Source organism: Salmo salar, chromosome ssa01, assembly GCF_905237065.1.
Source record: "Salmo salar chromosome ssa01, Ssal_v3.1, whole genome shotgun sequence".
Classification (NCBI taxonomy): domain Eukaryota; kingdom Metazoa; phylum Chordata; class Actinopteri; order Salmoniformes; family Salmonidae; genus Salmo; species Salmo salar.
In genome coordinates this window covers 84,961,502-84,988,751 of record NC_059442.1, presented here as the reverse complement: position 1 = coordinate 84,988,751, position 27,250 = coordinate 84,961,502, and the positions used below count along the sequence as shown (strand labels likewise).

At 41.4% G+C, this 27,250-nt stretch overlaps 1 protein-coding gene across 3 annotated transcripts; it reads right to left on the bottom strand.

Moving 5' to 3' along the window:
* Positions 1-4,768: 4,768 nt before the first annotated feature.
* LOC106611737 (voltage-dependent anion-selective channel protein 2) lies at positions 4,769-26,773 on the bottom strand. 3 transcript variants are annotated; one of them, XM_014212283.2, is made up of 10 exons: positions 26,479-26,676; positions 26,242-26,357; positions 24,671-24,742; positions 10,719-10,768; positions 10,449-10,601; positions 10,316-10,368; positions 9,860-10,087; positions 7,652-7,802; positions 5,892-5,949; positions 4,769-5,794 (listed from the first exon to the last, which is right to left on the bottom strand). In XM_014212283.2, the coding sequence occupies exons 3-10, from the start codon at positions 24,735-24,737 to the stop codon at positions 5,703-5,705; spliced, it is 852 nt and encodes a 283-aa protein (XP_014067758.1). In that variant the 5' UTR covers positions 24,738-24,742; positions 26,242-26,357; positions 26,479-26,676; the 3' UTR covers positions 4,769-5,702. The 3 variants fall into 3 exon arrangements, with proteins under 3 accessions (XP_014067758.1, XP_014067748.1, XP_014067738.1); XM_014212273.2 differs by lacking the exon at positions 26,242-26,357 and having other exon boundaries at positions 26,479-26,773; XM_014212263.2 differs by having other exon boundaries at positions 26,242-26,676.
* Between the last annotated feature and the right edge of the window lie 477 nt (positions 26,774-27,250).

The following is a 27,250-nucleotide window of genomic DNA, read 5'->3' as shown; positions in this document are numbered from 1 at the left end:
AGGGTCAACGTATAGGTTACAGCTTCCCAGTGACTACGGTATCTAACCTTTTCATGTCTACCTTCTCAGGCCGGTGGTTCCTGGTCCCCTAGCTGATGCTGTCCCTCACGACACCCCCCCACCACCTCCCCGGGATATTGAGGGGAGTCCGGCCTACGCCGTCAGATCCCTACTGGACTCCTACCATTGTGGGGGAGGAGCAGTGTTGGGTTCCGGTGGACATTCTGGAGGGAGGGGGGGGGGGTACTGTCACGTCTCCTCCCGCACCTTCCCTCCGGCATTCGACGTCTAACAGCCGGTCCTGGGATTCATCATTATGCGCCTGCACATCAACATGATACTCACCTGGACTCCATCACCTTCCTGATTACTTCACCTATAAATCGGTCACTCCCTTTGGTTCTTTCCTCAGTCAGTATTGTTCCTGTGTTTGTGTAGATGCTACTGTTATGTTGTCTTGCTTCATGTTTGTTTTAAACGCTTCACCTGCTTCTTGACTCAGCGTCTCTGTTACGTTAGGATTTGTGTTGCTTCTGTAAGTGCAGGGGGCCATGTACAGTATGCTGTACAAACCAGAGTAGTAGAGGATGGGGAAATGTAGAAATAGACTCAAAGTTTCAGAGAGAAAGAAATGCAGAGAGAAACTACTACGGTCTGATTTCAAAATTGAACGAAGTGTAGGAATTGGCTGGGGCTGTGAATGAGCACAAGCCACACTCTGCATTACAGGTCTTTGTGTGAAACTACATTGGATCATAATTACATGATAGGAAATACCATTAACTAGGTTTGGTGAACCAAGTGTTAAATTGATTAGTCACAAATCAGACCTCCATCCCTCCTCCTGTCCTCAGAGGTAATTTTATGCAGTGCGCCACAGACATTGCACCGTTCAGATCCATCTTATGCGGTAAGTAGGTTATTCTGCATGACCTTTGGTGCTGTAAGTGCCAAATATATTTTTGCAAATCTTCATTCCACTTATTTAATGCAGGGTTCCCCAATTATTCCTTTTTTTTTGTTAACAGCTTGTCAGGGAACCTGGAACATAGCTATAAATAGTACACTGCAAATTGACAAGAATCCCAAACACTATGACCAAACCTTAATTACAATCACATACAGTAGGCCTATGCCTCTTAACCAATTACAGTCTGGAGTGGATGAATGCAACATCCATGTCTCTAACAAATAGTTATTGGTGGTACCTCTACAATTCACTTGAAAGGCACTCTTGTAAATATGCAAATAAGGCTTTTCAATGAGCAGTGTTAATTTAACACTGGAAAGTGTGGACCACACACAGGACCCACGGTCAGTGTTGATTTAACACATTTGCTATGCATTGTAACAAAAAATTTGAGAAGCCTTTGACGCATGTCCTCAAATAATGAGGAAGCATCCGGCCCCAAAGAAGGTCCTGATTTATAGATGTCTTCAAAACATTTGCTCAGATTTGCATGCCGGCACTACAAATTGTCCAGTCTGTCATATACAGTAGTAGTGCCACAAGAGGACACCATTTACAATGTTTCACAAGTATGACTAGATATTTACACATACTCATAAGACTAAATGTAATCATATCAACTCTTCTCGTCTGGGGCAAAAATAAGAAATTAACATTTTGGCTTTGAGGACCATGGTCATGGCTGATTCCTGGAACTCAAGGTTGCCGCTGAGTAGTCACATCTCATTGCTAACCTGGCCATGAAAGCAATAGAAATCGGTAAGCATAATTCATCACATAGTGTATATCACATTTAATAATCTCTTCTCACTCGTTGCCTACCATTTTAATTTGTTTCCACCATCAATAACAGTGTAATGATATTCCATATACTGCAGGGTTGTACAAATAAACTGTCAAATCAAATCAAAGTTTGTCACATGCAGAATAAATGTAAATTATCAATATACAAAGTTGATGAATTCGCCCACAAATCAAGAACATTTAAATACATATTCCCATGAAACTGATTGAGATCAAATGATTGGTATGCAGATGCAGTTTGGACGTTTCACCGGTAAAATGTGAAGAATTATCATTCACAATTGACAGTGATGATGGCCTATTATGAAATTAGGTATGCCTAAGGCTGTTTACACAGGCAAACCGATTATTTATTTTACAAATTGGTGTTTTGACCATCAGATCAACAAAAAAATATCAGAGACCAATTAGTGTAAGAAAATAATCAGAAAAGCAGCCTGTGTGTGCCTAGGCAGATGTAGGATTTGGAGGATGCATTTTATGCATATTCTAAAATTATATTAAATAGGCTACATCTGTCAGCAAAACTTTGAAAAATGTTATTAAATAAACAAACACTCCAGCACTCCAGCTCTGTAAAAAAAGAAACCACCAAACCACTGCACCTTGATTCAATGTGCAGTCTTATAATGGGTACAGCATTGTTGATAAAGATACCAAACAGAGCATCATCTATGGAATGAAAACATAGCTCAAATCACATTTCATTGGTCACTTGCGCCGAATGCAACAGGTGTAGACTTCACAGTGAAATGCTTTCGTATGAGCCCATTTCTAACAGTGCAGAGTAAAAAAATTATAATACTAATATTTGCTAAAGGAAATTGTTACTAGATACAAGGAGTACCAGTACCAAGTCGATGTACAGGGGTACGAGGTAATACAGTATGTACATGTGGGTAGGGGTAAAAGTGTCTAGGCAATCAGGATATATAATAGCAGCAGCATGTGAAGTGTGAAAGTGTGTCTGAGTATGTGTGTGGCATCATGTTGCATGTGTTTTGTGAGCATTTGAGGTGGACATGTTTAACTATTCTTGTGGGGACCAGAAGTCCCACAAGGGCAAATGCTATTTCTAGGGGTTTAGGATTAAGTTTTTGGGTTAAGGTAAGGGTTAGGGAAAATAGGATTTTGAATGGGACGGAATTGTGTGTTCCCACAAGGGTAGCTGTACAAGACTGTGTGTGTATATATATATATATATAAATAAATGATCCAGGTAGCCATTTGATGAACTGTTCAGCAGTCTTGTGGGTTGGGGGTAGAAGCAGGTTATCATTTTGTGAACCTTTAGATTTACAAGACTATGTACTGCACTTTATAAAAAGTGATGAACTTAGACTTCAGATTGCTTTTCACAGTCCCTCAAAATCAATACAAGCTTTGAGAGACAGGCTGTGTGAGATCAGATTACTTTTACATCACACAGTCTATCACAGAGAGCCTGGGCATATTCCACATTGCAGCTGACATTAAAAAAGGCGAGTCGAGATTGACTGATCTGCAAATCACCTTGCATCGTGAACAACTACTCAATATTACTTGTCGATCAGTCAGTCACAATTTACCCATGATACATCACGGTTTTGATGCTCTCGAGCACAGCCCTTGTCAGAGCATTCATTACCAACAGTCTCCCCTGATAACACAAGTTATTTTAACACCTTCAAGAAAAACCCTTGTCAGCTGTTTACAGAATTGGTATCAAAAAGCAATGTGTAACCATGGACTTTATTACAACACTCCCTGACCAAGCAATGGTCCTATTTAACTATTATTTAATTTTTCTACAGAGTAGACCATAAAAATAGATCTATGCATTCAGCCGGCATTGAAATCTCTTACGTACACTAATAACAGTTATAACGGAGATCAATTAATCAGCATGGATACAGAAAAGACAATGAACAAATGTATTCACTCACATTTCCCTCTCCTCCTCCTCCTATGACCTCACTACTACGAAAAATCCTTCCAGCTATTGAGGAAAGGAGGCATTTTTGCCATTTATAAACGTGAGTATTTCAATATAGCTCAGTCATGTAGGATGTTGCCCATAATTCAACAAAATATCTATTCAATGACCTATTCAATTTTGGCATTCAGAACCAAATTAACATTCGTCAAAGACTACAACAGTTCATCTCAAATCACATGAAGGGCAGGCGTAAGCAACTAAGAAGAAAACATAATTACAATGCTCAGTGCTTTAGTTCTGTGGAGTGGGAAGGTTGTGAACCCTGCAGCTGATGTGGACACCCAGGCCAGGTGGAAGATGGGCTAACACTGGCCTTCAAACTGTAACTATGTAGGAGACAGGTGTTTAAACTAAAGTGAGAGAAACTGGCCTATTCTGTAATAAACTGCAGTACCTTGGCTTGGATTCAATCCGTAGTGCTGAAGACCCGCGCTATTGGGCGATTGAAATTTAAAGGCAATGTTTCCGCGTTCAAGGAGACTGCATTCAAGGTAAACGCTGCATATGACGGCTCAACCTTTACATTTCAAATCACGCTATAACGCATCGTCTCGCGTCAGATGGCGTGTCACTTCCCCGTGACGCTGTCCCTATGTGCAGGCAGAATCGACGCACTAATGTAAGACAATGTCTACAACGCAGATCTTCCTCGCTATGGTAGAATCTAGCCTTTAAGTGAACTTTTCGTTATGATAATCAGCTGGTACTTGCCATCTTTTTAGTACAAGTACTGAATTTTCAATTGTTATTTAATCATGTCATTAATTCAATTAGTGTTATGCTACCTTGAAAAACTGTCATGAATTGGTTTAAATGAAAGGACCAAAGTAATAAGGGTAATATTTACAGTACTACACATTTTGTACACAGGTGAGTCATACTTTCACTGTATACTTGTTTGTTTGAAATGTTCATTATAGTTGAGCTGTACATTCAATTGTAAAACAAGTGACTTGTATATTTTCATTTTGTCCAACTGTATGAAGAGGTGACATGATATATGAAGGAAGAAAGGATTGACTTGTTTAAAGACTTTATTGTAAAGGTTGACACACGAGTGGACTTGGTTTCTGATCAATGTCCCAGTCATATCATTTATACACAGCTATGGGAAGGGGAGGTGGAGGATACACTCAATTAATGGTTTCTCTTTTCAAATCCCATTTGCCATTGTCGTGCAAATTTACATTACCATGTTCAACTAGGAAGCAGGTTAGTTAATCAAGACAGTACAAGTCTGCTAATGACCGCAGAGTGGGTAAGCAATAAGCATAGTTACCAAATCCTCAAGAATATTAGCTAAATAGATCAACCAATAGATTGACGTTTAAGGTCTCTGGAGTTGATGATTAGCATTGTGAGTAGGAGCCGTCCCAACAGGCAAAGCGTTGCTAACCGAATGCTACTATATGTGCAAATGAAACAGGGAAAGATGGGATATAAATATAGGTAAAAAAATAAATAAATAGGTATAATTTAAATTTGCCTGTGCGCAAAACAGTTCAGGATTGTCGTCACATAATATAATGATATAATAATAACATTCTATTATTATACATATTTAAATCAAAGCATATATCTTCATATAAACCCCCTCGGACTGTACATTCCAATTAGCCAAACCAATAAAGCAAAACGCTTTAGGATGTATTTCACTAGTGGTTCAGCACAGCATAGAAACAAACACATGACTTGATAAATAGCAGACCTAGTAGTACTAGCCTACAAACCATATGAAAGGAAATAAGTGGCTGATGGGGTTGGGGATCCATCTAACTGACAGTACTGAGGGCTATGTTGGGCAGGGCGTGTTGTTGCTTTAGATTAGATTCATCCCTTTGAGACATCCCTTAATGGTGGTTGGGCTAGAAATACATAAGGCCAAATTATTCTACGATTCCCTAAATTAAATGAAATACAACGACTTCACTACACAGGTTAGCTAGATACTTATGCTTCCAGCTCCAGTCCCAGTCCGAGTTTGTGGCCACCGGAGTTGATGCTTTTTCCATCGACCAGTGCAGACAGGACGAGTTTCATACCTGCAGAACAAGAAAAATAAATAGCAACTTGGCTACAACAGCCCACTTTGGAGATGATTGGCAACGCTTTTGCAAAGTAGTGAGAGCCACTTCTTACCTGGCCGCAGTGTCTGGGTATAGCCAACTCCCACCAAGCTGGCATTGTTAACTTTAGCCTGGAAAATATAGCAACAAAACACACACAATTAAAGATATCCTCCGGAACTTTGGCGACTACTATGTATTTTTATTTATTTTTTTTATCTCCCGCTTTGGGCTGGATGTGTCGATGTGTAGTTCATACATGCATAATCTATGAGCAGATTTACTGTTTAACCTCAATTAGCTACAAAATCCCTAGCTTAAAAAAAAATTCTAGAACCTGTGCTACACTATTTTCCCAGACCTGCCAACCCTGTCCAACTATTTAGATAACAGACGCACGCGGCAAATAGGAGATTCAACCAAGTTTAGTCTCTATAGTAGAGGAACGCTTGTCACCTCTCAAACAGGGCCAATCACTAGGGCCAGCTCACAAGTATTGTCTTTTTAGACACGGTTCCTAATCAACACTAAAAGCAAAATCATTTTAAAAACACAAAAACAAATGATCGCATCGACACAGACTACAAAACTGGCTACACAAAGCTTAAGTAGGCTACCGCAAAGGGAATCTGACCGTTGTTCGATAGGCTGAAACAGCGGACTCTTCTATGTAAAGGTGCCTATTCTATTTCTTTGCGGTGCATACACCATTTCAGATTTTCGAAATTGATAAAATCTCAAATCTAGTGCTAAGACATTTTAGAAGCATTGCCTCAATAGCTAATGCCGGACACATTCATTCTTCAGCACGCAGTCTTCTAAACTCCCGACTCGATTTAATGCCAAGATGTTTATATTTATTTTTTATTATACTTTGTAATGCTTTTTGTGCAGAATTAAATGTATATGACACTCGCACAAATGCGACCAGTTATTTTTCGTATTTGCATTTAAATTTCTTTCACTAGGAAATGCGAGTGAACTGCTGACACTTTAGAGCCCACTGAATGTCCATCTTATGTTCGCTAACGTTAGCTTGAAACAATTAGTGTTTACCTTTCCACAACACACGGAGTCGAAAAGTGATTTGTCCATGTGTTTACATACAGCTGGCAGTCGGCAAACTCAGCATCACAACAAACAGGAGGGGCAGATGGGGGGTAGCTACGTGGAATAATGATGTATTAAATCTCCATGTCCGTTGACACAAACGCCGTACATCTGTGTGTTGCAGCTCGAGAATCAGGATGTTAGATTTTTTAGACCCCCCCCCCCCCATCAGGCCCTATTCATTTCTGCATACTTTTAACTCAGATCTCATACATGGACAGATAATTGCATAGTTGGTATGCAAAATGCATGCATGTTGGCAGGTCTGTTTTCCTTATATTTTGCCTTGTGGGCCAGCCCTCTGGCAATTCTAGTTCAACCAGTAAGCTTCAGCCCCTCGCCATATGAGTGACAGCTAGCAAGATGCACATGATGCACCCACAGCAGAGAGAGAGCAATGACATGGTGCACATATGTGATGTAGTACACCATTTTTGGGGACCACTTTTGGCTTGTGAACTTTCAGAACTACTGATTGAAAAGTATACAAAAGTGCCGGATAATCCCTTTAACACTGGAATACAAAGGGTTATATGATAATTATTGTCACGGAATAAAACAAAATTTACATTTTTTTTTTAAACTCCTGTTACTTCCTAAAATACCCATTCCTATTTAACAAAATACTAATCTCACAGAACCAGAGTCTCTGAATATTGAACACAGCTGTAAAGTCTGGCATACAAAACGTTTAAACAAGACAAGCAAAAGAGCAGCACTCACAGATATGGAGGTACTGGAGTCCAGCTGGTACTTGGCAGCGATGCCAAAGCGGGTGCTGTTGCTGCCTGCTGTCCAGGCCAGGTTCACAGCAGTCTCCAGCTGGTCATTCACCTTCTGGTAGATGGACCCTCCAAACTCTGTGCCATCATTACTGGGATATATGAAATACCACGAGGGAAAAAAGTATTTGATCCCCTGCTGATTTTGTATATGTTTGCCCACTGACAAAGAAATGATCAGTCTATAATTTTAATGGTAGGCTTATTTGAACAGTGAGAGACAGAATAACAACAACAATCCAGAAAAACACATGTTATACATTGATTTGCATTTTAAATGAGGGAAATAAGTATTTGACCCCCTCTCAATCAGAAAGACTTCTGGCTCCCAGATGTCTTTTATACAGGTAACGAGCTGAGATTAGGAGCACACGCTAAAGAGAAAGCTCCTAATCTCAGTTTGTTACCTGTATAAAAGACACCTGTCCACAGAAGCAATCAATCAGATTCCAAACTCTCCACCATGGCCAAGACCAAAGAGCTCTCCAAGGATGTCAGTGAAAGATTGTAGACCTACACAAGGCTGGAATGGGCTACAAGACCATTGCCAAGCAGCTTGGTGAGAAGGTGACAACAGTTGGTACGATTATTTGCAAATGGAAGAAACACACAACTGTCAATCTCCCTCGGCCTGGGGCTCCATGCAAGATCTCACCTCGTGGAGTTGCAATGATCATGAGAACGGTGAGGAATCAGCCCAGAACTACACGGGAGGATCTTGTCAATGATCTCAAGGCAGCTGGGACCATAGTCACCAAGAAAACAATTGGTAACACACTACGCCGCGAAGGACTGAAATCCTGCAGTGCCCGCAAGGTCCCCCTGCTCAAGAAAGCACATATACATGCCCGTCTGAAGTTTGCCAATGAACATCTGAATGAGTCAGAGGACAACTGGGTGAAAGTGTTGTGGTCAGATGAGACCAAAATGGAGCTCTTTGGCATCAACTCAACTCGCCGTGTTTGGAGGAGGAGGAATACTGCCTATGACCCCAAGAACACCTTCCCTGTAGCTCAGTTGGTAGAGCATGGTGTTTGCAACGCATGGTGTTTGCAACTCCAGGGTTGTGGGTTCGATTCCCACAGGGGGCCAGCACAAAAAAAATTAAAAATAAATATATAATGTATGAAATGAAATGTATGCATTCACTACTGTAAGTCGCTCTGGATAAGAGCGTCTGCTAAATGACTAAAATGTAAATGTAAACACCATCCCCACCGTCAAACATGGAGGTGTAAACATTATGCTTTGGGGATGTTTTTCTGCTAAGGGGAAAGGACAACTTCACCGCACCAAAGGGACGATGGACGGGGCCATGTACCGTCAAATCTTGGGTGAAAACCTCCTTCCCTCAGCCAGGGCATTGAAAATGGGTCGCGGATGGATATTCCAGCATGACCCAAAACACACAGCCAAAGCAACAAAGGTGGCTCAAGAAGAAGCACATTAAGGTCCTGGAGTGGCCTAGCCAGTCTCCAGACCTTAATATCATGGAAAATCTGTGGAGGGAGCTGAAGGTTCGAGTTGCCAAACGTCAGCCTCGAAACCTTAATGACTTGGAGAAAATCTGCAAAGAGGAGTGGGACAAAATCCCTCCTGAGATGTGTGCAAACCTGGTGGCCAACTACAAGAAACGTCTGACCTCTGTGATTGCCAACAAGGGTTTTTCCACCAAGTACTAAGTCATGTTTTGCAGAGGGGTCAAATACTTATTTCCCTCATTAAAATGCAAATCAATTTATAACATTTCTGACATGCGTTTTTCTGGATTTTTTGTTGTTGTTATTCTGTTTCTCACTGTTCAAATAAACCTACCATTAACATTATAGACTGATTATTTCTTTGTCAGTGGGCAAATGTACAAAATCAGCAGGGGATCAAATACTTTTTTCCCTCACTGTAAGCAGACATACATTATGTTATCCTTGTCTGATGAACTGCTCTTTTTGTTTGATAACTCAATTAGAAGATTAATTGAAATGCTCAAATCCACCTACAACTTATCAAAATCAATTGCTAAAACATTTCAGTTCACCTTTAAGCACAAAGGAGACTCCTCTTTCTAACCATGGTAGAAAAATTCACCCTTGTCACTTTAGTGCCGAGACATACAGTAAGTCCTCCAAAGTACAATAGATATGAAGCTTACACATTGGTGTGCAGCTGGAAATCTCCTGTCTTATAGCCAACAGCGAAGTTGCTCTGGGTCATTTTGGACTTGGCCGTGTCGAAGGTCATCTGATAGCCAGCCAGCCATCCCTCGTATCCGGCCACCGCTGCCCCATGGATGGCCGGACCAGCAAAGTCAAAGTCTACGTCCACACCCAGGTTGACGTATTCACGCTTATAGGCAGTCTTCACCTTCCCACTCTTCTTGCTGTTAGAAAAAAATAAAAAAGGTAAAGAGAGGGGAAAAAAGATGATTAATAAACATCTGATATCTCGGTTGTTCTTGTTCAGTCTTCCCTGATTATTTTCAATAAAGAAAGTTTGGTGGATTATGCAGCACCGAACATGCACAATAAATGTTATCGATTCCAGGGTCTCAAAAGACTGGGGAGAAACATTCAGTTATGCTTGAAACTAAAAAACGCACAAACCTTACCCAGAATTTGGTGAGAATTGGGTGTCGAACATAAGTTTCAGTCCTTTGGTGATCTATGGAAGATGAAAAAACTAGGCACAACCAAATAGAAAGCTCACAAATCATTTCAGTTAGACTGGTTTCTCCTCTCTACCTGGTCTTCAACAGTGATCTCAGTCCCCAGAGTATTGTCTGTGGTCCACTTCTCTGTAAAAGTCAGGCCGTATTCACCCCATTTGTACTTGGTCTCCAAGTTCCCGTTGACTTTGCTGGTGTCAGTGTTGGAGGAGCCCGAGGTTTTGAATTCCTAAAGGACAATTACAACAGGGTTAGTTAGGAGTTGTAGGCTATCCTATGTTATACAAGAGCATAATGCACAGAAATTCCCTGGCAGGATTGAATAGAAAAAAAAAAAAAAACTCACCACTCCACTTGAAGACTTGGTCTTGACATCAAGTTTCACCAATCCAAAACCTTATGAAGAACAAATCACAACATTCAGACCACCACATGTTCCTTTGTATGGTAAGGTTCCTTTGCATTTCAATATTTGACAAATGGACCACTACATGGAGAATACTGATGCATATGGCCCAACTGTGACATGGCTTGAACAAATTGAATGTCTGGTTGTTATCATCATGTTTCCTTCCTGTGAAATGCCCTGTCAGTGTGAAATATGTTCTGTGGACTGACGTAAACATTCCCTTTTAGGCTACTGGAAAGTCCTTCAAATTCTTTTTAGATATACCTTGTGTAGGGGTAACAAAACACAACCATGTTTTTCCACATCTCTAAAGGACTCCCATATATAAAATGGACAGTTGTGTAAGAATATTTTACTGAAAAAGTGGTTTAATTGATAGATATTGTGACACACCCACTTAACTCAAACAGTGCCTTGCTGGAAGGGGGCACATAAGCTCATGTAACCCAGTATTGCAAGCAGTGATATTGCGAAAATGTGGAATACGAGTAGTCAAGTTTCTGCCTTTTATACAATTTGGGATCTTTTAAAGCATTTTGGAAATATATACACCTGTAAACACAGATACAACTGACGGAAATATCAACTGTGAATATTTATAATGAATGTTAACTTCACTTTTTGGTAGCTGTTCAAAATAACTTTCAAAGTCAGATTTGCTCTCATTCAGTGCAATATGGTCCTGCCTGACCCCCCCCCCCAAAAAAAAATACGCGTTCGAATACCCATACTAACATACTGTATACTACATTTCAAAAAACATTATTTAACCTTTATTTATCTAGGCAAGTCAGATAAGAACAAATTCTTATTTACAATGATGGCCTAGGAACAGTGGGTTAACTGCCTTGTTCAGGGGCAGAACAACATATTTTTACCTTGGAAGCTTGGGGATTTGATCTAGCAACCTTCCAGTTACTGCCCCCAAGCTCTAACCACTAGGCTACCTGCCGCCCCATACATACTTAAAATGAGTACACACACACACAGTACTATTAGTTTATTTTAGTATACTGTAAACGACCGGTATGCTTTCAGTTGAGCGTACTAGCGCTTCGCCTGTCTACTGGAAGTTGATGTTGCTGTGCAACCTCTTGCTAGCATAAATTACTATCTAGACATTTAACGACTTCGGGTGCGTTTGTAAATTCAGAGCGTTAAGCTCTCGGAGCGCACACTGGACGCTCTGGTCGAGGAGTAGGGTTGATTCGAGCGTTCTGACCTTACAACGGCAGTCAAGTGCCCAAGCTAACTGCTAGCTACTTCAGACAAATGAGAGAACACCTCACTGACCATTTTACTCGCCCTAGTAGAGATGGTTAGGCTGTATTCATGTTATCCAGAGCGTTGGTGACTAACTGTGCTGTTGGCAACTCTTTAATTACGTTTTTTTGCCGACGTTTACTGACACCGGCTATATTCAACGGGTGTTGAGCGTTCATAAATTAAATACGTTTTTCTGCGCTCGGAGTTTGGTACACTCAGACGAGAGTACTCTGAAATCGTAATAGATAGCCAGAGCAAATTTACAAAAGCACCAAAATGTCCATTGAGAACTCACAACGACTATAGCACTTAGCTAAGCGAAGAATGACGGGAATATCGAATGGGTAGTTAGATAGCATATCGTTAATATACTGGCAAGTTTGATGTATTATTAGCCAACTAACGTTAGGTAGCTAGCTAACATTGTGGTAATGTTACTGCTGTAATGATATGCTATGTGGTTCGTAAGGACAGCGTAGCTAACAAACTGTCCGCCAACATAACGTAAGGTAACTTATTTGAAAAGTCATTACATTGCTCAACATTTGTCATAATTAGTTAAAGCAATGAATTTGTATCCGCTCTCGTTGGACTTCGGCTGCATATTTTCTGTCAATTTCATCAAATCTGAAAACGATGTGAAGCCACTAATTTTCTGAAGAATTCCATTACGGGCCCTAAAAGCACTGAAATAGTGTTCACTGCTTGTATACTTCGCATTTTGGTGAAAGTAGTACGACATCCGGGAAATTTTGGCATACTAACTATATCCATACTATGACCTAAATTACTATATACTAAATTAACGTCACAAATAGTACCATTAGTATGAATATTCAAACACAGCTACAGTAACACATTTTAGGTTGTGGCTACAGTAATCTGCTCTAAGGAAAACACACGCTACACTCAGTGTTTTCCATTAGCGCCGGCTGTCAGCTAATAAACCGGTTACAGATTAGTGTTGGGTCGAATCGCGAACGAGCCGGGTCTTGTAGGTGAACGTTGGGAGCCGGCTCGCATATCAGAAGAGCCGAATCTATTTATAAAAATTTTATATGAATAATCAAAAGATTTAAATGAATAGAAGTAACAAATATATATATATATATATATATGCCTAAATGCTCAAGCACACACACATTCGTTCTGACTGTCTGCGCAGACTAACAGCCTCACCTGTTGTTCCTGTCAGACACGCAGTGCCAACCAATGAACCAAAGATGCGTGAGGGAAGGCCGAGCCAACTCAGTCACACACTTAGCAGCCATGGAGAGAGAGGAAGGACAGCTGGAAAATGAGTCGGAAGCACAGTAGCATTTGGATGCATTTTAATAATGTAGACAATGTTAGAGCACAGTGTAGAATTTACCAAAACAAAAATCTCAAAGCTGGTTCTATGCACAACCTACACGGCATATGCGAACTGCGCAACCAACTGTAAAGCTAGCTGTAGCGGAGCTTCGAGAAACTAGCGGGAATGCTAGTGATAGTGGTGGAGTCAGCATCTCCACCACTCAGTCAAGTAGGCCTACTCCACAACAACGCAGTCTTCTACGGACCAGTTTATGCCAAAGTCTATGTCTGTAGCAAAACAAAGCCAAATTGATATTGCATTGGCTAAAATGATTGCCACCGATTTCCAATCGTGGAGGACAGAGGTTTTAGAAATCATAGGAATAGACTAAATCCAATGTAGACAATTCCAAGCAGAAAAACCCTTTCAAAATCACTTATTCCACAACTGTACGAGAGCACACAGGCTTCAGTGCGGGAAAGAGTCCAAAAAGCTACTGCAGTTTGCCTTACCACTGACTACTGGACATCAAGGATAACCACTTCTTACATGTCGGTTACATGTCACTTCATTGAAGATTTTTCAATGTCTAGCGGTCTTCTGGACTGCTTTGAGTTCAGCGACAGACACACCTCAGAGAACTTGGCAGAGGAACTGTTGAGTGGTCAGAGAATGGCAAGTAGACGGAAAAGTGGTCTGTTGTGTTTGTGATAATGCAGCTAACGTAACCAACGCCATGAAAATGTTTAAATGGAACCATCATCCATGTCTTGCCCACACAATCAACCTGATTGTAAGAGATGCTCTGAAGGTGATGAAGCCCACTGTGGAAAAAGTGAAAGCAGCTGTGGAATACTTCCACAGGAGCACAGTAGGTGCTGAAAAACTGAAGTCTACACAAAGCCAGATGGGGATGCCTGAGCTGAGGCCTAAACAAGACTGCACTACAATTTGGAATTCAACATTTATATGTTGAAGCGGTTTCTTGAGTGAAAGGATGCCATCCTCTCTACGCTGGCCATTGTCAATGCACCTGTTGAGGCTCTGACCCAAGAGGAATGGGAGGTGGTGTGCAGAGTCCTGGAACCCTTTGAGCAGGTCACTGTGGAGATCAGTGGAGGGGGGTACAGTAAGCAGTTATTACATCATTATTTAATCCAGTATTATAAATGTATACGAGCATGTAGTATCAGTAGACAAAACATGAACCTGAACTAATAAGTTACTGTTCTCTCTTTTCAGCTATGTGACAGCCTCAAAAATGCTTCCTGTGTAGAGCGAATCACAGCCAGCCTCCAGAGAGAAGCAAATGTAACCACAGGACATGTGACAGAGTTGGACACCCCATGTTCATCAATGGACAGAAAGTTCCACAGAATGGAATATAACCACATGCTATCAGAAACCGCTGCACTTGACCCCAGGTTTAAGAAGTTAGCCTTCAGTGATGCCAGAGCGATTGATGAGGCACTTCAAAGAATAACCTCAGCAGCAGGGAGGGCCAGCCCCAGCAGTCAGCTGGCTCAGGCACCAGGGCAACAGTAAGAAGAGGGATCCGATGGAGTAGTGCCACAAACTTCTGCTGTTTGGATAATGTTTGACGAGAGAGCAACTGGGGATGCAGCACGAAAGAATCCCTCAGCGGATGCCATAATGGAGGTCCGATCCTATTTGGAGGAGCCCCTCCTGAGCTGGTGGAAGAACAAGGCCTCTGTCTACCCACAGCTTACTAAAGCCATGACAGGGAGACTCTGCATAGTGGCCACATCCGTTCCCTCAGAGGATCGTCTAGAAAACGGGACAAATAATTACTGAGAGAAGAAACCGCATCAGCCCCTCGAAAGTGAGGCAGCTTGCATTTCTGAATGCAAATCTCTCATAAATGCAAAATATGGGCAACATTGCTGTGTGCTACTGGTTATAATATGGCAATAAAGGAGAGAAAAGAGGGACCAGTTTAAATATTTAAGTGGGATGCTGCAGTTTTGCACATTGTTCTTAATTTTCTTTGATATGGTGCAATATTCTATTATGCTGTGCAGATTGTATTCATTTTGAATTGCTAGATTTATATGCACTTTGTTAATATACATTAAAAAGTTATACTTCAAATGCAAATGTTTAATAGCATTCTTTTTCATAACAAACCAATGCATTTTTAAATACATAGTGGTTAAGGTAGAGTATGAATTCATTGAATAATTTAATTTGAATTGTTTTAACAACAATCATAGTCAAACTATAGCAAACTGTTTGACTTGAAAAAATACAAAACATATTTTTTTAAAAGCCGTTTGGGAGACAAAAGAGCCGGCTCTTCTTGATGAGCTGAGCCGAACGAGCCAGCTCATTGAAAAGAGCTGGAATGCCCATCGCTATTAACTTATGCTAACTAGCTAGCAAGAGGTTGCATAGCAAGAGATTCAACTTCCGGTGGACCGGAGAAGAGCTAGTACGCTCATCTGAAAGGATACTGTTCGTTTACAGAATACTAAAATTAACTAATAGTATATACACTCATTAAATATGTAGTATACATTATGTCAGTATGGGTATTCGAACACAGCTCATGTCTCAATTGGCTCAAAAAAATCATTCTTTAACCTTTCTCCTCCACTTCATCTACACTGATTGAAGAGGATTTAACAGGTGACATCAATAAGGGATCACAGCTTTCACCTGGTCAGTTGGTTATGGAAAGAGCAGATGTTCCTAACGTTTTACATTTTCTCTTTCAATAAATAAGACCATATCATCCTCAAAAGTCTTGTGAATTAACTATTGCATTTGCCTGAGCTGAGCATGGGAGTTAATTTATAATACCCTCTACAGGTCATAAAATATTTTCACCTCAATAACTGTTGTATCTGTTAACTACCTCATTTTCCAATTTATTTAATCTAGTAAATAAAACTTCAATTAATGATTTGTGAGCGGTTTGGTTCTTGAGGTTCCAGAGCTTGACGACGGTCCAGAATGAGTATATAGCAAAATTGACTGATTATATTGTTGATTGTATTAACACTAACAGCTAATGATAACTACCTATAGAGTTAATTCAAGGGTCTCTCTATAGCAGTAAAATGGCGCTGGAACAAATGGCAGCAGTTTTACAGGTGTCTAACCAATTCTGCTATCATGTGTTTTTTCCCACATTATTTGTAACTTACTTTGTACATAATGTTTCTGCCACCATATCTTACGGCAAAAAAAAGAGCTTCTGGATATCAGAACAGCGATCACTCACCTCAGATTAGACAAATATTTTTTCTTCAACAAGCAGGAAGCACGGGATGTACTGCGAACACCCGACAAGGCCAACATTCCCGTTATCAGCAGGAGAAAGAGACGCAGGTACAGAGGACACAGAGCGGGTGCCTCGTAAGGATCCAGAGAAGGCGAGTGGGAAAGCTACCGTCAATATTACTCGCTAACGTACAATCATTGGACAATAAATTAGACGAGGTACGATCACGAATATCCTACCAACGGGACATCAAACTGTAACATCTTATGTTTCACGGAATCGTGGCTGAAGGATGACATGGACATTCAGCTAGCAGGATATACGCTGCACATGCTTCACAGAACAGCACACTCTGGTAAGACGAGGGGGGGGCGTTCTGTACATATTTGTAAACAGCAGGTGCACGAAATTTAAGGAAGTCTGGATTTTCCTTGCCTGAAGTGTAGTATCTTATGATAAGCTGTAGACCACACTATTTGCCAAGAGAGGTTTCATCTCTACTTCTCGTGGCTGTTTATTTACCAACACAGATCGGACACTGGCACTAAGACCGCACTCAGTCAGCTGTATAAGGAAATAAGTAAAGAGGAAACCACTCACCCAGAGGCGGCGCTCCTAGTGGCCAGGGACTTTAATGCAGGGAAACTAAAATCAGTTTTACCTCATAAAATAGTCATATGTTTGAAAAATTGAAGTTTTTGCATTTTTTAGGTTTTTGAATAACGGGCCACGGGATTACACTGGCTATTACGTAGGTGGGACGATTTGGTGCCACCTACCCTAGAGAGGTTAACCTCTGGGCTAGGTGGGACACGTCCCACCTACTCAACAGCCAGTGTAATCACGTGGCGCGATATTCAAATACCTCAAAAATGCAAAAACTTCAATTTTTCAAACATATGACTATTTTACACCATTTTAAAGACAAGACTCTCATTAATCTAACCACACTGTCCGATTTCAAAAAGGCTTTACAACGACAGCAAAACATTAGATTATGTCAGCAGAGTACCCAGCCAGAAATAATCAGACACCCATTTTTCGAGCTAGCATATAATGTCACATAAACCCAAACCACAGCTAAATGCAGCACTAACCTTTGATGATCTTCATCAGATGACAACCCTAGGACATTATGTTATACAATACATGCATGTTTTGTTCAATCAAGTTCATATTTATATCAAAAACCAGCTTTTTACATGAGCATGTGACTAGCATGTGAGTAGCATTCCCACCGAACACTGCCGGTGAATTTACTAAATTACTCACGATAAACATTCACAAAAAGCATAACAATTATTTTAAGAATTATAGATACAGAACTCCTCTATGCACTCGCTATGTCCGATTTTAAAATAGCTTTTCGGTGAAAGCAATTTTGCAATATTCTCAGTAGATAGCCCGGCATCACAGGGCTAGCTATTTAGACACCCAGCAAGTTTAGCACTCACCAAAGTCAGATTTACTATAAGAAAAATGTTATTACCTTTACTGTTCTTCATCAGAATGCACTCCCAGGACTTCTACTTCAATAACAAACGTTGGTTTGGTCCCAAATAATCCATTGTTATATCCAAATAGCGGCGTTTTGTTCGTGCGTTGAAGACACTATCTGAAAGGGTAAATAAGGGTGACGAGCACGGCGCATTTCGTGACAAAAAGTTTCTAAATATTCCATTACCGTACTTCGAAGCATGTCAACCGCTGTTTAAAATCAATTTTTATGCCATTTTTCTCGTAAAAAAGCGATAATATTCTGACCGGGAAAGCGTGTATACGTACAAAGAGAGAGAAAATAAAAACATCTCGTGCACGAGCCTGAGTCTCAGAGTACTCTGACCGGCCACTATCCAAACGCGATAATGTGTTTCAGCCTGGGGCTGCCTCGATATCATTCAGCTTTTTTCCGGGTTCTGAGAGCCTATGGGAGCCGTAGGAAGTGTCACGTTACAGCAAAGATCCTCAGTCTTCAATAAAAAGAGCCAAGATAAAAATAACTTGTCAGACAGGCCACTTCCTGTACAGAATCTTCTCAGGTTTTTGCCTGCCATATGAGTTCTGTTATACTCACAGACACCATTCAAACAGTTTTAGAAACTTTAGGGTGTTTTCTATCCAAAGCCAATAATTATATGCATATTCTAGTTACTGGGCAGGAGTAGCAACCAGATTTAAATCGGGTACGTATTTTATCCGGCCGTGTAAATACTGCCCCCTATCCCCAACAGGTTCAATTGCGATTGGCAACTTTCATAAATTAGGTGCATTACCGCCACTGACCTTGTTTTTCTTTCAGTCACCCACGTGGGTATAACCAATGAGAAGGCACGCGGGTACCTGCTTCTATAAACCAATGGGGAGAGGCAGGACTTGCAGCACGATCTGGATCACAAATAGAACTGACTTCTATTTTAGCCCTTGGCAACGCAGACGATCGTTGGCGCGAGCGAGCACTGTGGGTGCAATAATTGAATATAGATTTCTACATTTATTTTGTGTAGTCAGCCTGTAAGGAGATGATCGTAGACTCCAGGAAAAGGAGGACCAAGCACGCCCCCATTCTTACCGACGGGGCTGTATATGTGCAAGTTGAAAGCTTCAAGTTCCTTGGGTGTCCACATCAACAAACTAGAATGGTCCAAACACACCAAGATGGTCATGAAGAGGGCACGACAAAGCCTATACCCCCTCAGGAAAGTAAAAAAAAGATTTGGCATGGGTACTCAGATCCTCAAAAGGTTCTACAGCTGCAAAATCGAGAGCATCCTGACTGGTTGCATCACTGCCTGGTACGGAACTGCCCGGCCTCCGACTGCAAGGCACTACAGAGGGTAGTGCGTACAGCCCAGTACCTCTTTACACTGCTGCTACTCTGTTTACCATATATGCATAGTCAGTTTAACTATACATTCACGTACATAATACCTCAATCAGCCCGACTAACCGGTGCTCCCACACATTGGCTACCCAGACTATCTGCATTGTGTCCCGCCACCCTCTTTTACACTACTGCTACCATATATGCATAGTCACTTTAACCATACCTACATGTAAACTCAGTCCTTTTTCAGGACCCTGTCGTTCAAAGATTATTTTACAAATTATTTCACAGATCTTCATTGTAAAGGGTTTAAACATGGTGTCCCATGCTTGTTCAATGAACCATAAAACAATTAATAAACATGCACCTGTGGAACGGTTGTTAAGACACTAACAGCTTACAGACGGTAGGCAATTAAGGTCACAGTTATGAAAACTTAGGACACTAAAGAGGCCTTTCTACTGACTCTGAAAAACACCAAAAGAAAGATGCCCAGGGTCCCTGCTCATCTGCGTGAACGTGCCTTAGGCATGCTGCAAGGAGGAATGAGGACTGCAGATGTGGCCAGGGCAATAAATTGCAATGTCCGTACTGTGAGACACCTAAGACAGCGCTACAGGGAGACAGGATGGACAGCTGATCATCCTTGCAGTGGCATACCATGTGTAACAACACCGGCACAGGATAGGTACATCCGAACATCACACCTGCGGGACAGGTACAGGATGGCAACAACAACTGCCCGAGTTACACCAGGAACGCACAATCCCTCCATCAGTGCTCAGACTATCCGCAATAGGCTGAGAGAGGCTGGACTGAGGGCTTGTAGGCCTGTTGTAAGGCAGGTCCTCACCAGATATCACCGGCAACAACGCCGTCCATGGGCACAAACCCACCGTCGCTGGACCAGACAGGACTGGCAAAAAGTGCTCTTCACTGACGAGTCGCGGTTGTGTCTCACCAGGAGTGATGATAGGATTTGCGTTTATTGTCGAAGGAATGAGCGTTACACCGAGGCCTGTAATCTGGAGTGGGATCGATTTGGAGGTGGAGGGTCCGTCATGGTCTGGGGCGGTGTGTCACAGCATCATCGGACTGAGCTTGTATCATTGCATGCAATGTCAACGCTGTGCGTTACAGGGAAGAGATCCACCTCACTCATGTGGTACCCTTCCTGCAGGCTCATCCTGACATGACCCTGAAGCATGACTATGACACCAGCCATACTGCTCATTCTGTGCGTGATTTCCTTCAAGACAGGAATGTCAGTGTTCTGCCATGGCCAGGGAAGAGCACAGATCTCAATCCAATTGAGTACGTCTGGGACCTGTTGGATCAGAGGGTGAGGGCTCGGGCCATTCCCCAAGAAATGTCCGGGAACTTGCAGGTGCCTTTGTGGAAGAGTGGGGTAACAGCTCACAGCAAGAACAGGCAAATCTGGTGCAGTCCATGAGGAGGAGATGCACTGCAGTACTTAATGCAGCTGGTGGCCACACCAGATACTGACTGTTACTTTTGATTTTGACCCCCCCTTTGTTCAGGGACACATTATTCAATTTCTGTTAGACGCATGTCTGTGGAACTTGTTCAGTTTGTGTCTCAGTTGTTGAATCTTATGTTCATACAACTATTTACACATATTACGTTTGCTGAAAATAAACGCAGTTGACAGTGAGAGGATGTTTTTTTGCTGAGTTTACATACTACCTCAATTAGCCCGACTAACCGGTGCCTGTACATATAGCCTTGCTAGTCTTTTTACTGTTGTTTTTTTATTTATCTATTGTTCCCCTAATACCCATTTTTTTTTACTTTAAAAAATTGCACTGTTGGTTAGGGCCAGTAAGTAAGCATTTCACTGTAAGGTCTACACCGGTTGTATTCGGCGTACGTGACAAATAAACTTTTACTTGATATCCAACCCTTGAAGATGCCCCTCAGGATAAATAAATGTATCAAATAAAATCAGATTATTTGCTGGAATAATTAATTAATCAGTAAATGATCTAGAATATTAACTAGCCAAAAGTCACAACAGCTTGGAGGGCACTAGGTTGAGCTGTAGTCGTTGAACAGCATTCTGACATAGATATTCCTCTTGTCAGGATAGGACAGTGTGCAGCGCCATGTCGATTGCGTCAATGAATCTGTTGGGGCGGTATGCAAAATGTAGCGGGACTAGGGTGTCCAGTTACGTTCACTTTCTTAGGTACAGGAACACTGGTAGACATATTTTGAAGCAAGTCAGACAGACTTGGATAGGGATATTGAATATGTCCGTAAACACTCCAGCCAGCTGGTTTGCACATGCTCTGAGGACACAGCTTTGGATGCCATCTAGGCCGGAAGCCTTGAGGGTTAACACGCTTAAGTCTTACTCACGTCGGCCACAGTCCTCGTGAGCAGTGGTGGCCCCGCGTCGGTAGCTCAGCGTTTTCCTCAAAGCGGGCAAAGGTGTTTAGCTAGTCCAGGAGAAAGGCGTCGGTGTCCACAACGTGGCTGGCTTTCCCTTTTTAATCCGTGATTGTCTAAAGTCCCTGCCACATACTTCTTGTGTCTGGCCCATTGAATTGGTTTTTGGTTTGGATAAATTCTAAATCGTCATAGAGGAAACAACATCCTCTATGCACTTCCTGAAGAACCCAGTCAGAGTGAGTGTATACTTCAATACTTGTCTCAGAGGTAACCCGGAACACTTCCCAGTCCGCATGATCAAAACAATCAAGCATAGACTCCGATGGGTCAGACCAACGTTAAAACAGTTCTGGGAGATTCATGATGGCATTGACATTGGAGAGGTGCAATTCCTATGACATGTGAAGGCCCACTAAGTTGATGGCATTTCTTGACAATGAGTGTCAGGTTGTGTTGGTTCATTGTAGTGAACACCTGCCTTAGTCATTTAGGATAGGAGAAAATTGTCTTAGACAGTAGACACACATTACTGCTGTATAAAAAATAAACACTGTACATTATACACTCAACATAACATACATTGCACATTACCCTTATCATACACTTCTCATATAGCCACATACATAATACTTTTCACATTCCCTTATTCTGTCAGTATTGTCCTAAGCAAGCTCATAATTGAACCTATTGCTTTTTAGGTATTTGATGGACATGGGAATGAGGAAGTGCTTATACCTGTTCAGCTTACATGTAGGGACCCTATAGTGTCTGCCTGATACTCAGAGTGAAGTACATGGGAGGGATCTGAAATAATTTTCTACGCAGGTCTGGTAACAGTCAGTTCAGAAATAGTCTGCAGGGAAGGATGTTGCCTCACGCCCATTACATTCATGGCAGTTTGTATCAGTTGGACTGATAAATTGCCAAACCAGACTGATGCCATATATCCGGATACTCTATGACTGCATGGTAGAACAGGAGCGTTCTTTTCTGGTCAACTCCAAAAACCCTGAGTCACCGTAGGAAATAGAGGCACTGTTGTACTCTGCAGCAGACACTACTTGGACCTTCCAGCTCAGCACATTGTCCATGTGTACACCCAGGTACTTGTACGAACTAACCTGTGCTATGTTGGCATTGTAGACAACCACAGGCACATGGTCAGAGACAAGATTTGGGGTCAAACACCATCTTCTCTGTTTTCTTTACATTGAGGATGAGGTGGTGCTCATCACACCACTTGACAAACCTTTGAAAATCAGACCTGTAAACATGGTTGTAGCTTGTCATGTCTGGTTGCATCCAGGGTGGGAAATTAACTTTGTCCAACAGTAGATTAAAAAAAAAGAAAATACAAGAAATGTATTACCAGTAAGATGTAATGTGGTATATTGCTCAATTCGATTTCATGAATGTGACATGAGTCTTAACTGTGTGTACAAAACATTAGGAACACCTTCCTAATATTGAGTTGCACCCCTTTTTCCCTCAGAACAGTCTCAATTCGTCAGTGCATGGACTCTACAAGGTGTCGAAAGCATTCCACAGGAATGCTGGCTAACGTTCCTTGAAAAAGAAATCAGCACTGAGCAAATTTCAGGTCTGCGGAGCGCAAACTTGAAAGTTGTGAAAATTCAGGGCAACTTCCAGCTCATGTTTACTGTGAACACTGAGGCTGTACCCGCTTTAAGTTACTGTTTCAGATAGTGGTCAAGTAGGCTTCTGTGGCTATTTGATCACAACATAGGCCTACCAGAGTGGCAATGGAGAACAACGGAGAAAATGCATCACATAAAATGTTAACATGAAACTAGCGGTTCTATCATTCAGCCTACAGTAACAGACAATGTGTGGTGTCAAAGTAAGCCTACATTCCATGACATGCCGGGCTTGACATTAACCTGTTTATCCACTTGTCCTTCAGACAAAGAGGTGACTAAAAATGTTGTGCTTGATGCAAGAAACCACTTTACAAAATAAAATGACAGCCTAGGAACAGTGGGCCTTGTTCAGGGGCAGAACGAGAGTTATTTTACCATGTCAGCTTGGGGATTCGATCTTGCAACCTTTCGGTTACTCGTCCAACGCTCTAACCACTAGGCTACCTGCCACCCCGATTAAACCATCATTTAATGGTATTGTGGCAGTCATATTGGATTTAGAGTAAAATTTAAGGGGGCCCCCTAACATAATTGCAAGAGTAAGGGCTGAACATATGAAATAAAAAAAAATTGTTGTTTCTGAGCCCACTTGCCTTAAAGCCGATTATAATAACTACAACATAAAAATAATACATGTGTAACTGTATGCATTTTTGTCAGGCAGTACCTTACAGCACTGAACGAGAACAACTTTGTAAAGTTCTCTATTGAACAGCTACAAAAAAATGAAGTTTACATTCATCATAAATATTCATAGTTGATATTTCTGCTTATTGCATCTGTGGGTTTATATTTCCAAAATGTTTTAAGATATCCTAATGCTGTTTGTATGTGTACTGTATAAAGGGCAGATAATTGACTATTTGTATCCCCCCCTGCACTGTTTGTTAAGGGGGTGTCACAATATCTATAAATGTAACCACTTTTGCAGTAAAATATTTTTACACAACCATCCATTTCATATATGGGAGACCTTAGAGATATGCTTTGTTATACCCTCAGGTAGGTATCTCAAAACCGAAAGCCCTTTGAGGAACGGCCACTAGCCTATTAGGGCGTAAGAGAGGCCAAAGCAAAGTGATGCTTCATGTTCAAGCTGTCACAAGAGGTCCCTGTTACGTATATGTTTGTCACTCTCGTCACTTCTACATGGGTAAACCAACCAGTTAAGACATTTACCATATCCTTTGTTGAAGATGTCCTTTGCAGATTTGCCAAGGTCACCATATGATGGAGGCACTGCCATTACACCTGTGACAAGAAAAATGAAATATGAGAAATCTAGCTATTGTAGTACTACTGACTGAGTTCAGCATGTAGCCTATAGAGTGAAATAGTAATGGCGCCTTTCTGTAGGCACCAAATCTGTCATGGTTCTTTGGACAAAGCCAATGGGGAAATGAATGCCATTTTTGTAGATTTCTTTGAATAAACACAGAAAATAAGGTCTGTGGTAAACACAGACTTAAGAGATCTTATACGTTTTGATCTATGAGATAGCTGATGAAGATTAACGTCACTTTGTACATTTTAAAGCATTTATGTAACAAAAAAAGCACAAAGGCTTCATAATTCATAAAAGTCATGTTAACTGACTGATAGTAGCCTATCTACTAGAAAAAAAACAAAAGCTCCAGTCTGTTAAGCACAGACCTTGCCTGGAAACCTTGACGTTGAATTGCATTGAACTCTATGTCCGGCAGAAATTAGCATTTGAATCAGGAAAGTTTCCTCTCATGACCTCTACATACTAAAATGTTGAATAAAATTATATGTTGAATAAAATTATATTTTAAAGTACTGTACCGGTTGTCTGTGCAGTTGGTCCTTTTGGGGGTAATAATGTGGGTTGATATATCCACAGGAAAGTATAATTACATCAACTTTTCAAAGCTCTGGTAGTGCTTTATAATTTGTATCACCTGAAGCATGTGCAGAACCATGTAAAACACGTGCAAGAGCTTGGCAAGTATTTGTATGTTGTGTGCATGCTTCAGGTGATAGAAATCTAAACACACTACAAGCGCTTTGAAAAGTTGATGTAATCATACTTTCCTGTGGATATATTGGCTCACATTCCTACCACCAAAATGCACAGACAACCGGGAATGTACATACATTTTTTTTTTAATATTCAACATTCTGCCCAACATAGAATTCAATGTAACTCAATGTCGGGTTTCCAAGGCTTATTTCGGCATTTTTCACAAAACCCTATACTTTCCCCATAGGGATTGTTGAACCAACCAGATAACTAATTTCGGGGTTTTGGACTACAAGCTGGCGAGCTCTATTGCAGCAAGTGTATGACAAAGATGGTATTGCCACAACATGCATGTTGTTGTCTGCTTGTCATCACTGATTGACTAGTGGCAGTATAATCCACCACCCAGTAACTGATTAGATAAGGAATTTATGATCATCTCAGCATAGAACCTTGCAAACATTTGAAGGGATATTGCCAGGTCTACAACCACATCTACACAGGTGAAGCTTTGAAGAACATGGTTATCTGCAAGCAGCAGCCATCTTGACATCGATATTAGCACTCCTACGCCTCTGCATTGTCTTGCCTAGATCATTCCAATGACTGACAGTGGCGGCTTGTTCAATGAAAGTCAAGCTAGCTAACTAGCTAGTAGAGTTAGCAAATAGCTAGCTAACAAACTACCACATCACAGAGAGGGATAAAAATGTTGAGTAAAAAAAAAAATTGCACATTTACAATGTCGTCAACGACCATGACTTGCCTTTATCCTTGACAAGGGACCAAACTTTAGCTAGCTGGCTACACGTTTCTCTTCGCTGGATCCTGGCTGGCCATGTCCCCGTCTTGACTTTAGCTAATGGCTCTTTGGCTAGCTCGCTAACGTTAGCCCACAAAGACACCTAACGTTAGTTACTGTAGCTAGAAAAGAAGGCCGACATTTAGGCCTAACGTTACTTAGCTACGGTAGCTAAATTTTGCAGGAATATTATAACTTCACCTCAGTTGCTTGGAGCTTTCGTTGGTGCAGATAGTTGGTTTGACTTGTTTTCAAGCTGTTTCTGACACCGCGTCGCGATACAATCCTGTCCAGCTGGAGGGCGATGAAGGAGAAACCCATAGAGATAGATAGAAGTCTCTAGAAGAGGAGGCGAGACATCCCACTCCTTCAATTTCTGTTTCAATGGAAGTCAATGAACTAAGTAGACCAGACCCAGCTGTTATCGTATTGGTGTCTTTGGGAGAGCCATGCCCTCCTTAAGTAGACAGGAACTGACCTTTTTTTCAGGGCTAAACAGCCTGAGTGAACTGTCTTAATACATCCACCATCTTTGACTCTAGCGCCCCAAAAACATTTTAGCATGGGCAGCACCATTGAGGACTTTCACCATTTTGAAGTAGTCAACTTGGTGGAACTTCATATAAGTTACGGAAGTTTCACATAATTCCATCCAGGTCATCAGGAGGGATCAGCCAATGAATTATACTTGTGAGCAATCATTCCATAACTGCAGGTGGCAGTAAAACCCCAACCTTGACTTTTATACCTGTTCAAACACACTCCAGGTGGCAGTATGCACCCTTTCAGTTTGTTTGCCAACTCATAGAAGTAGTAGAAGAAAATGGGACTACTTCAAAATGGAGATGGTACAGTACAGTATGTAGACAGGCTAAAACTGCTTCTCCAATAGAAATCCCGCTCACACTTGGCTAGCTAAACTCATACGTAGAAACACGGCATCGAGTCTAACGACGCAGAACTGTGCCTATGT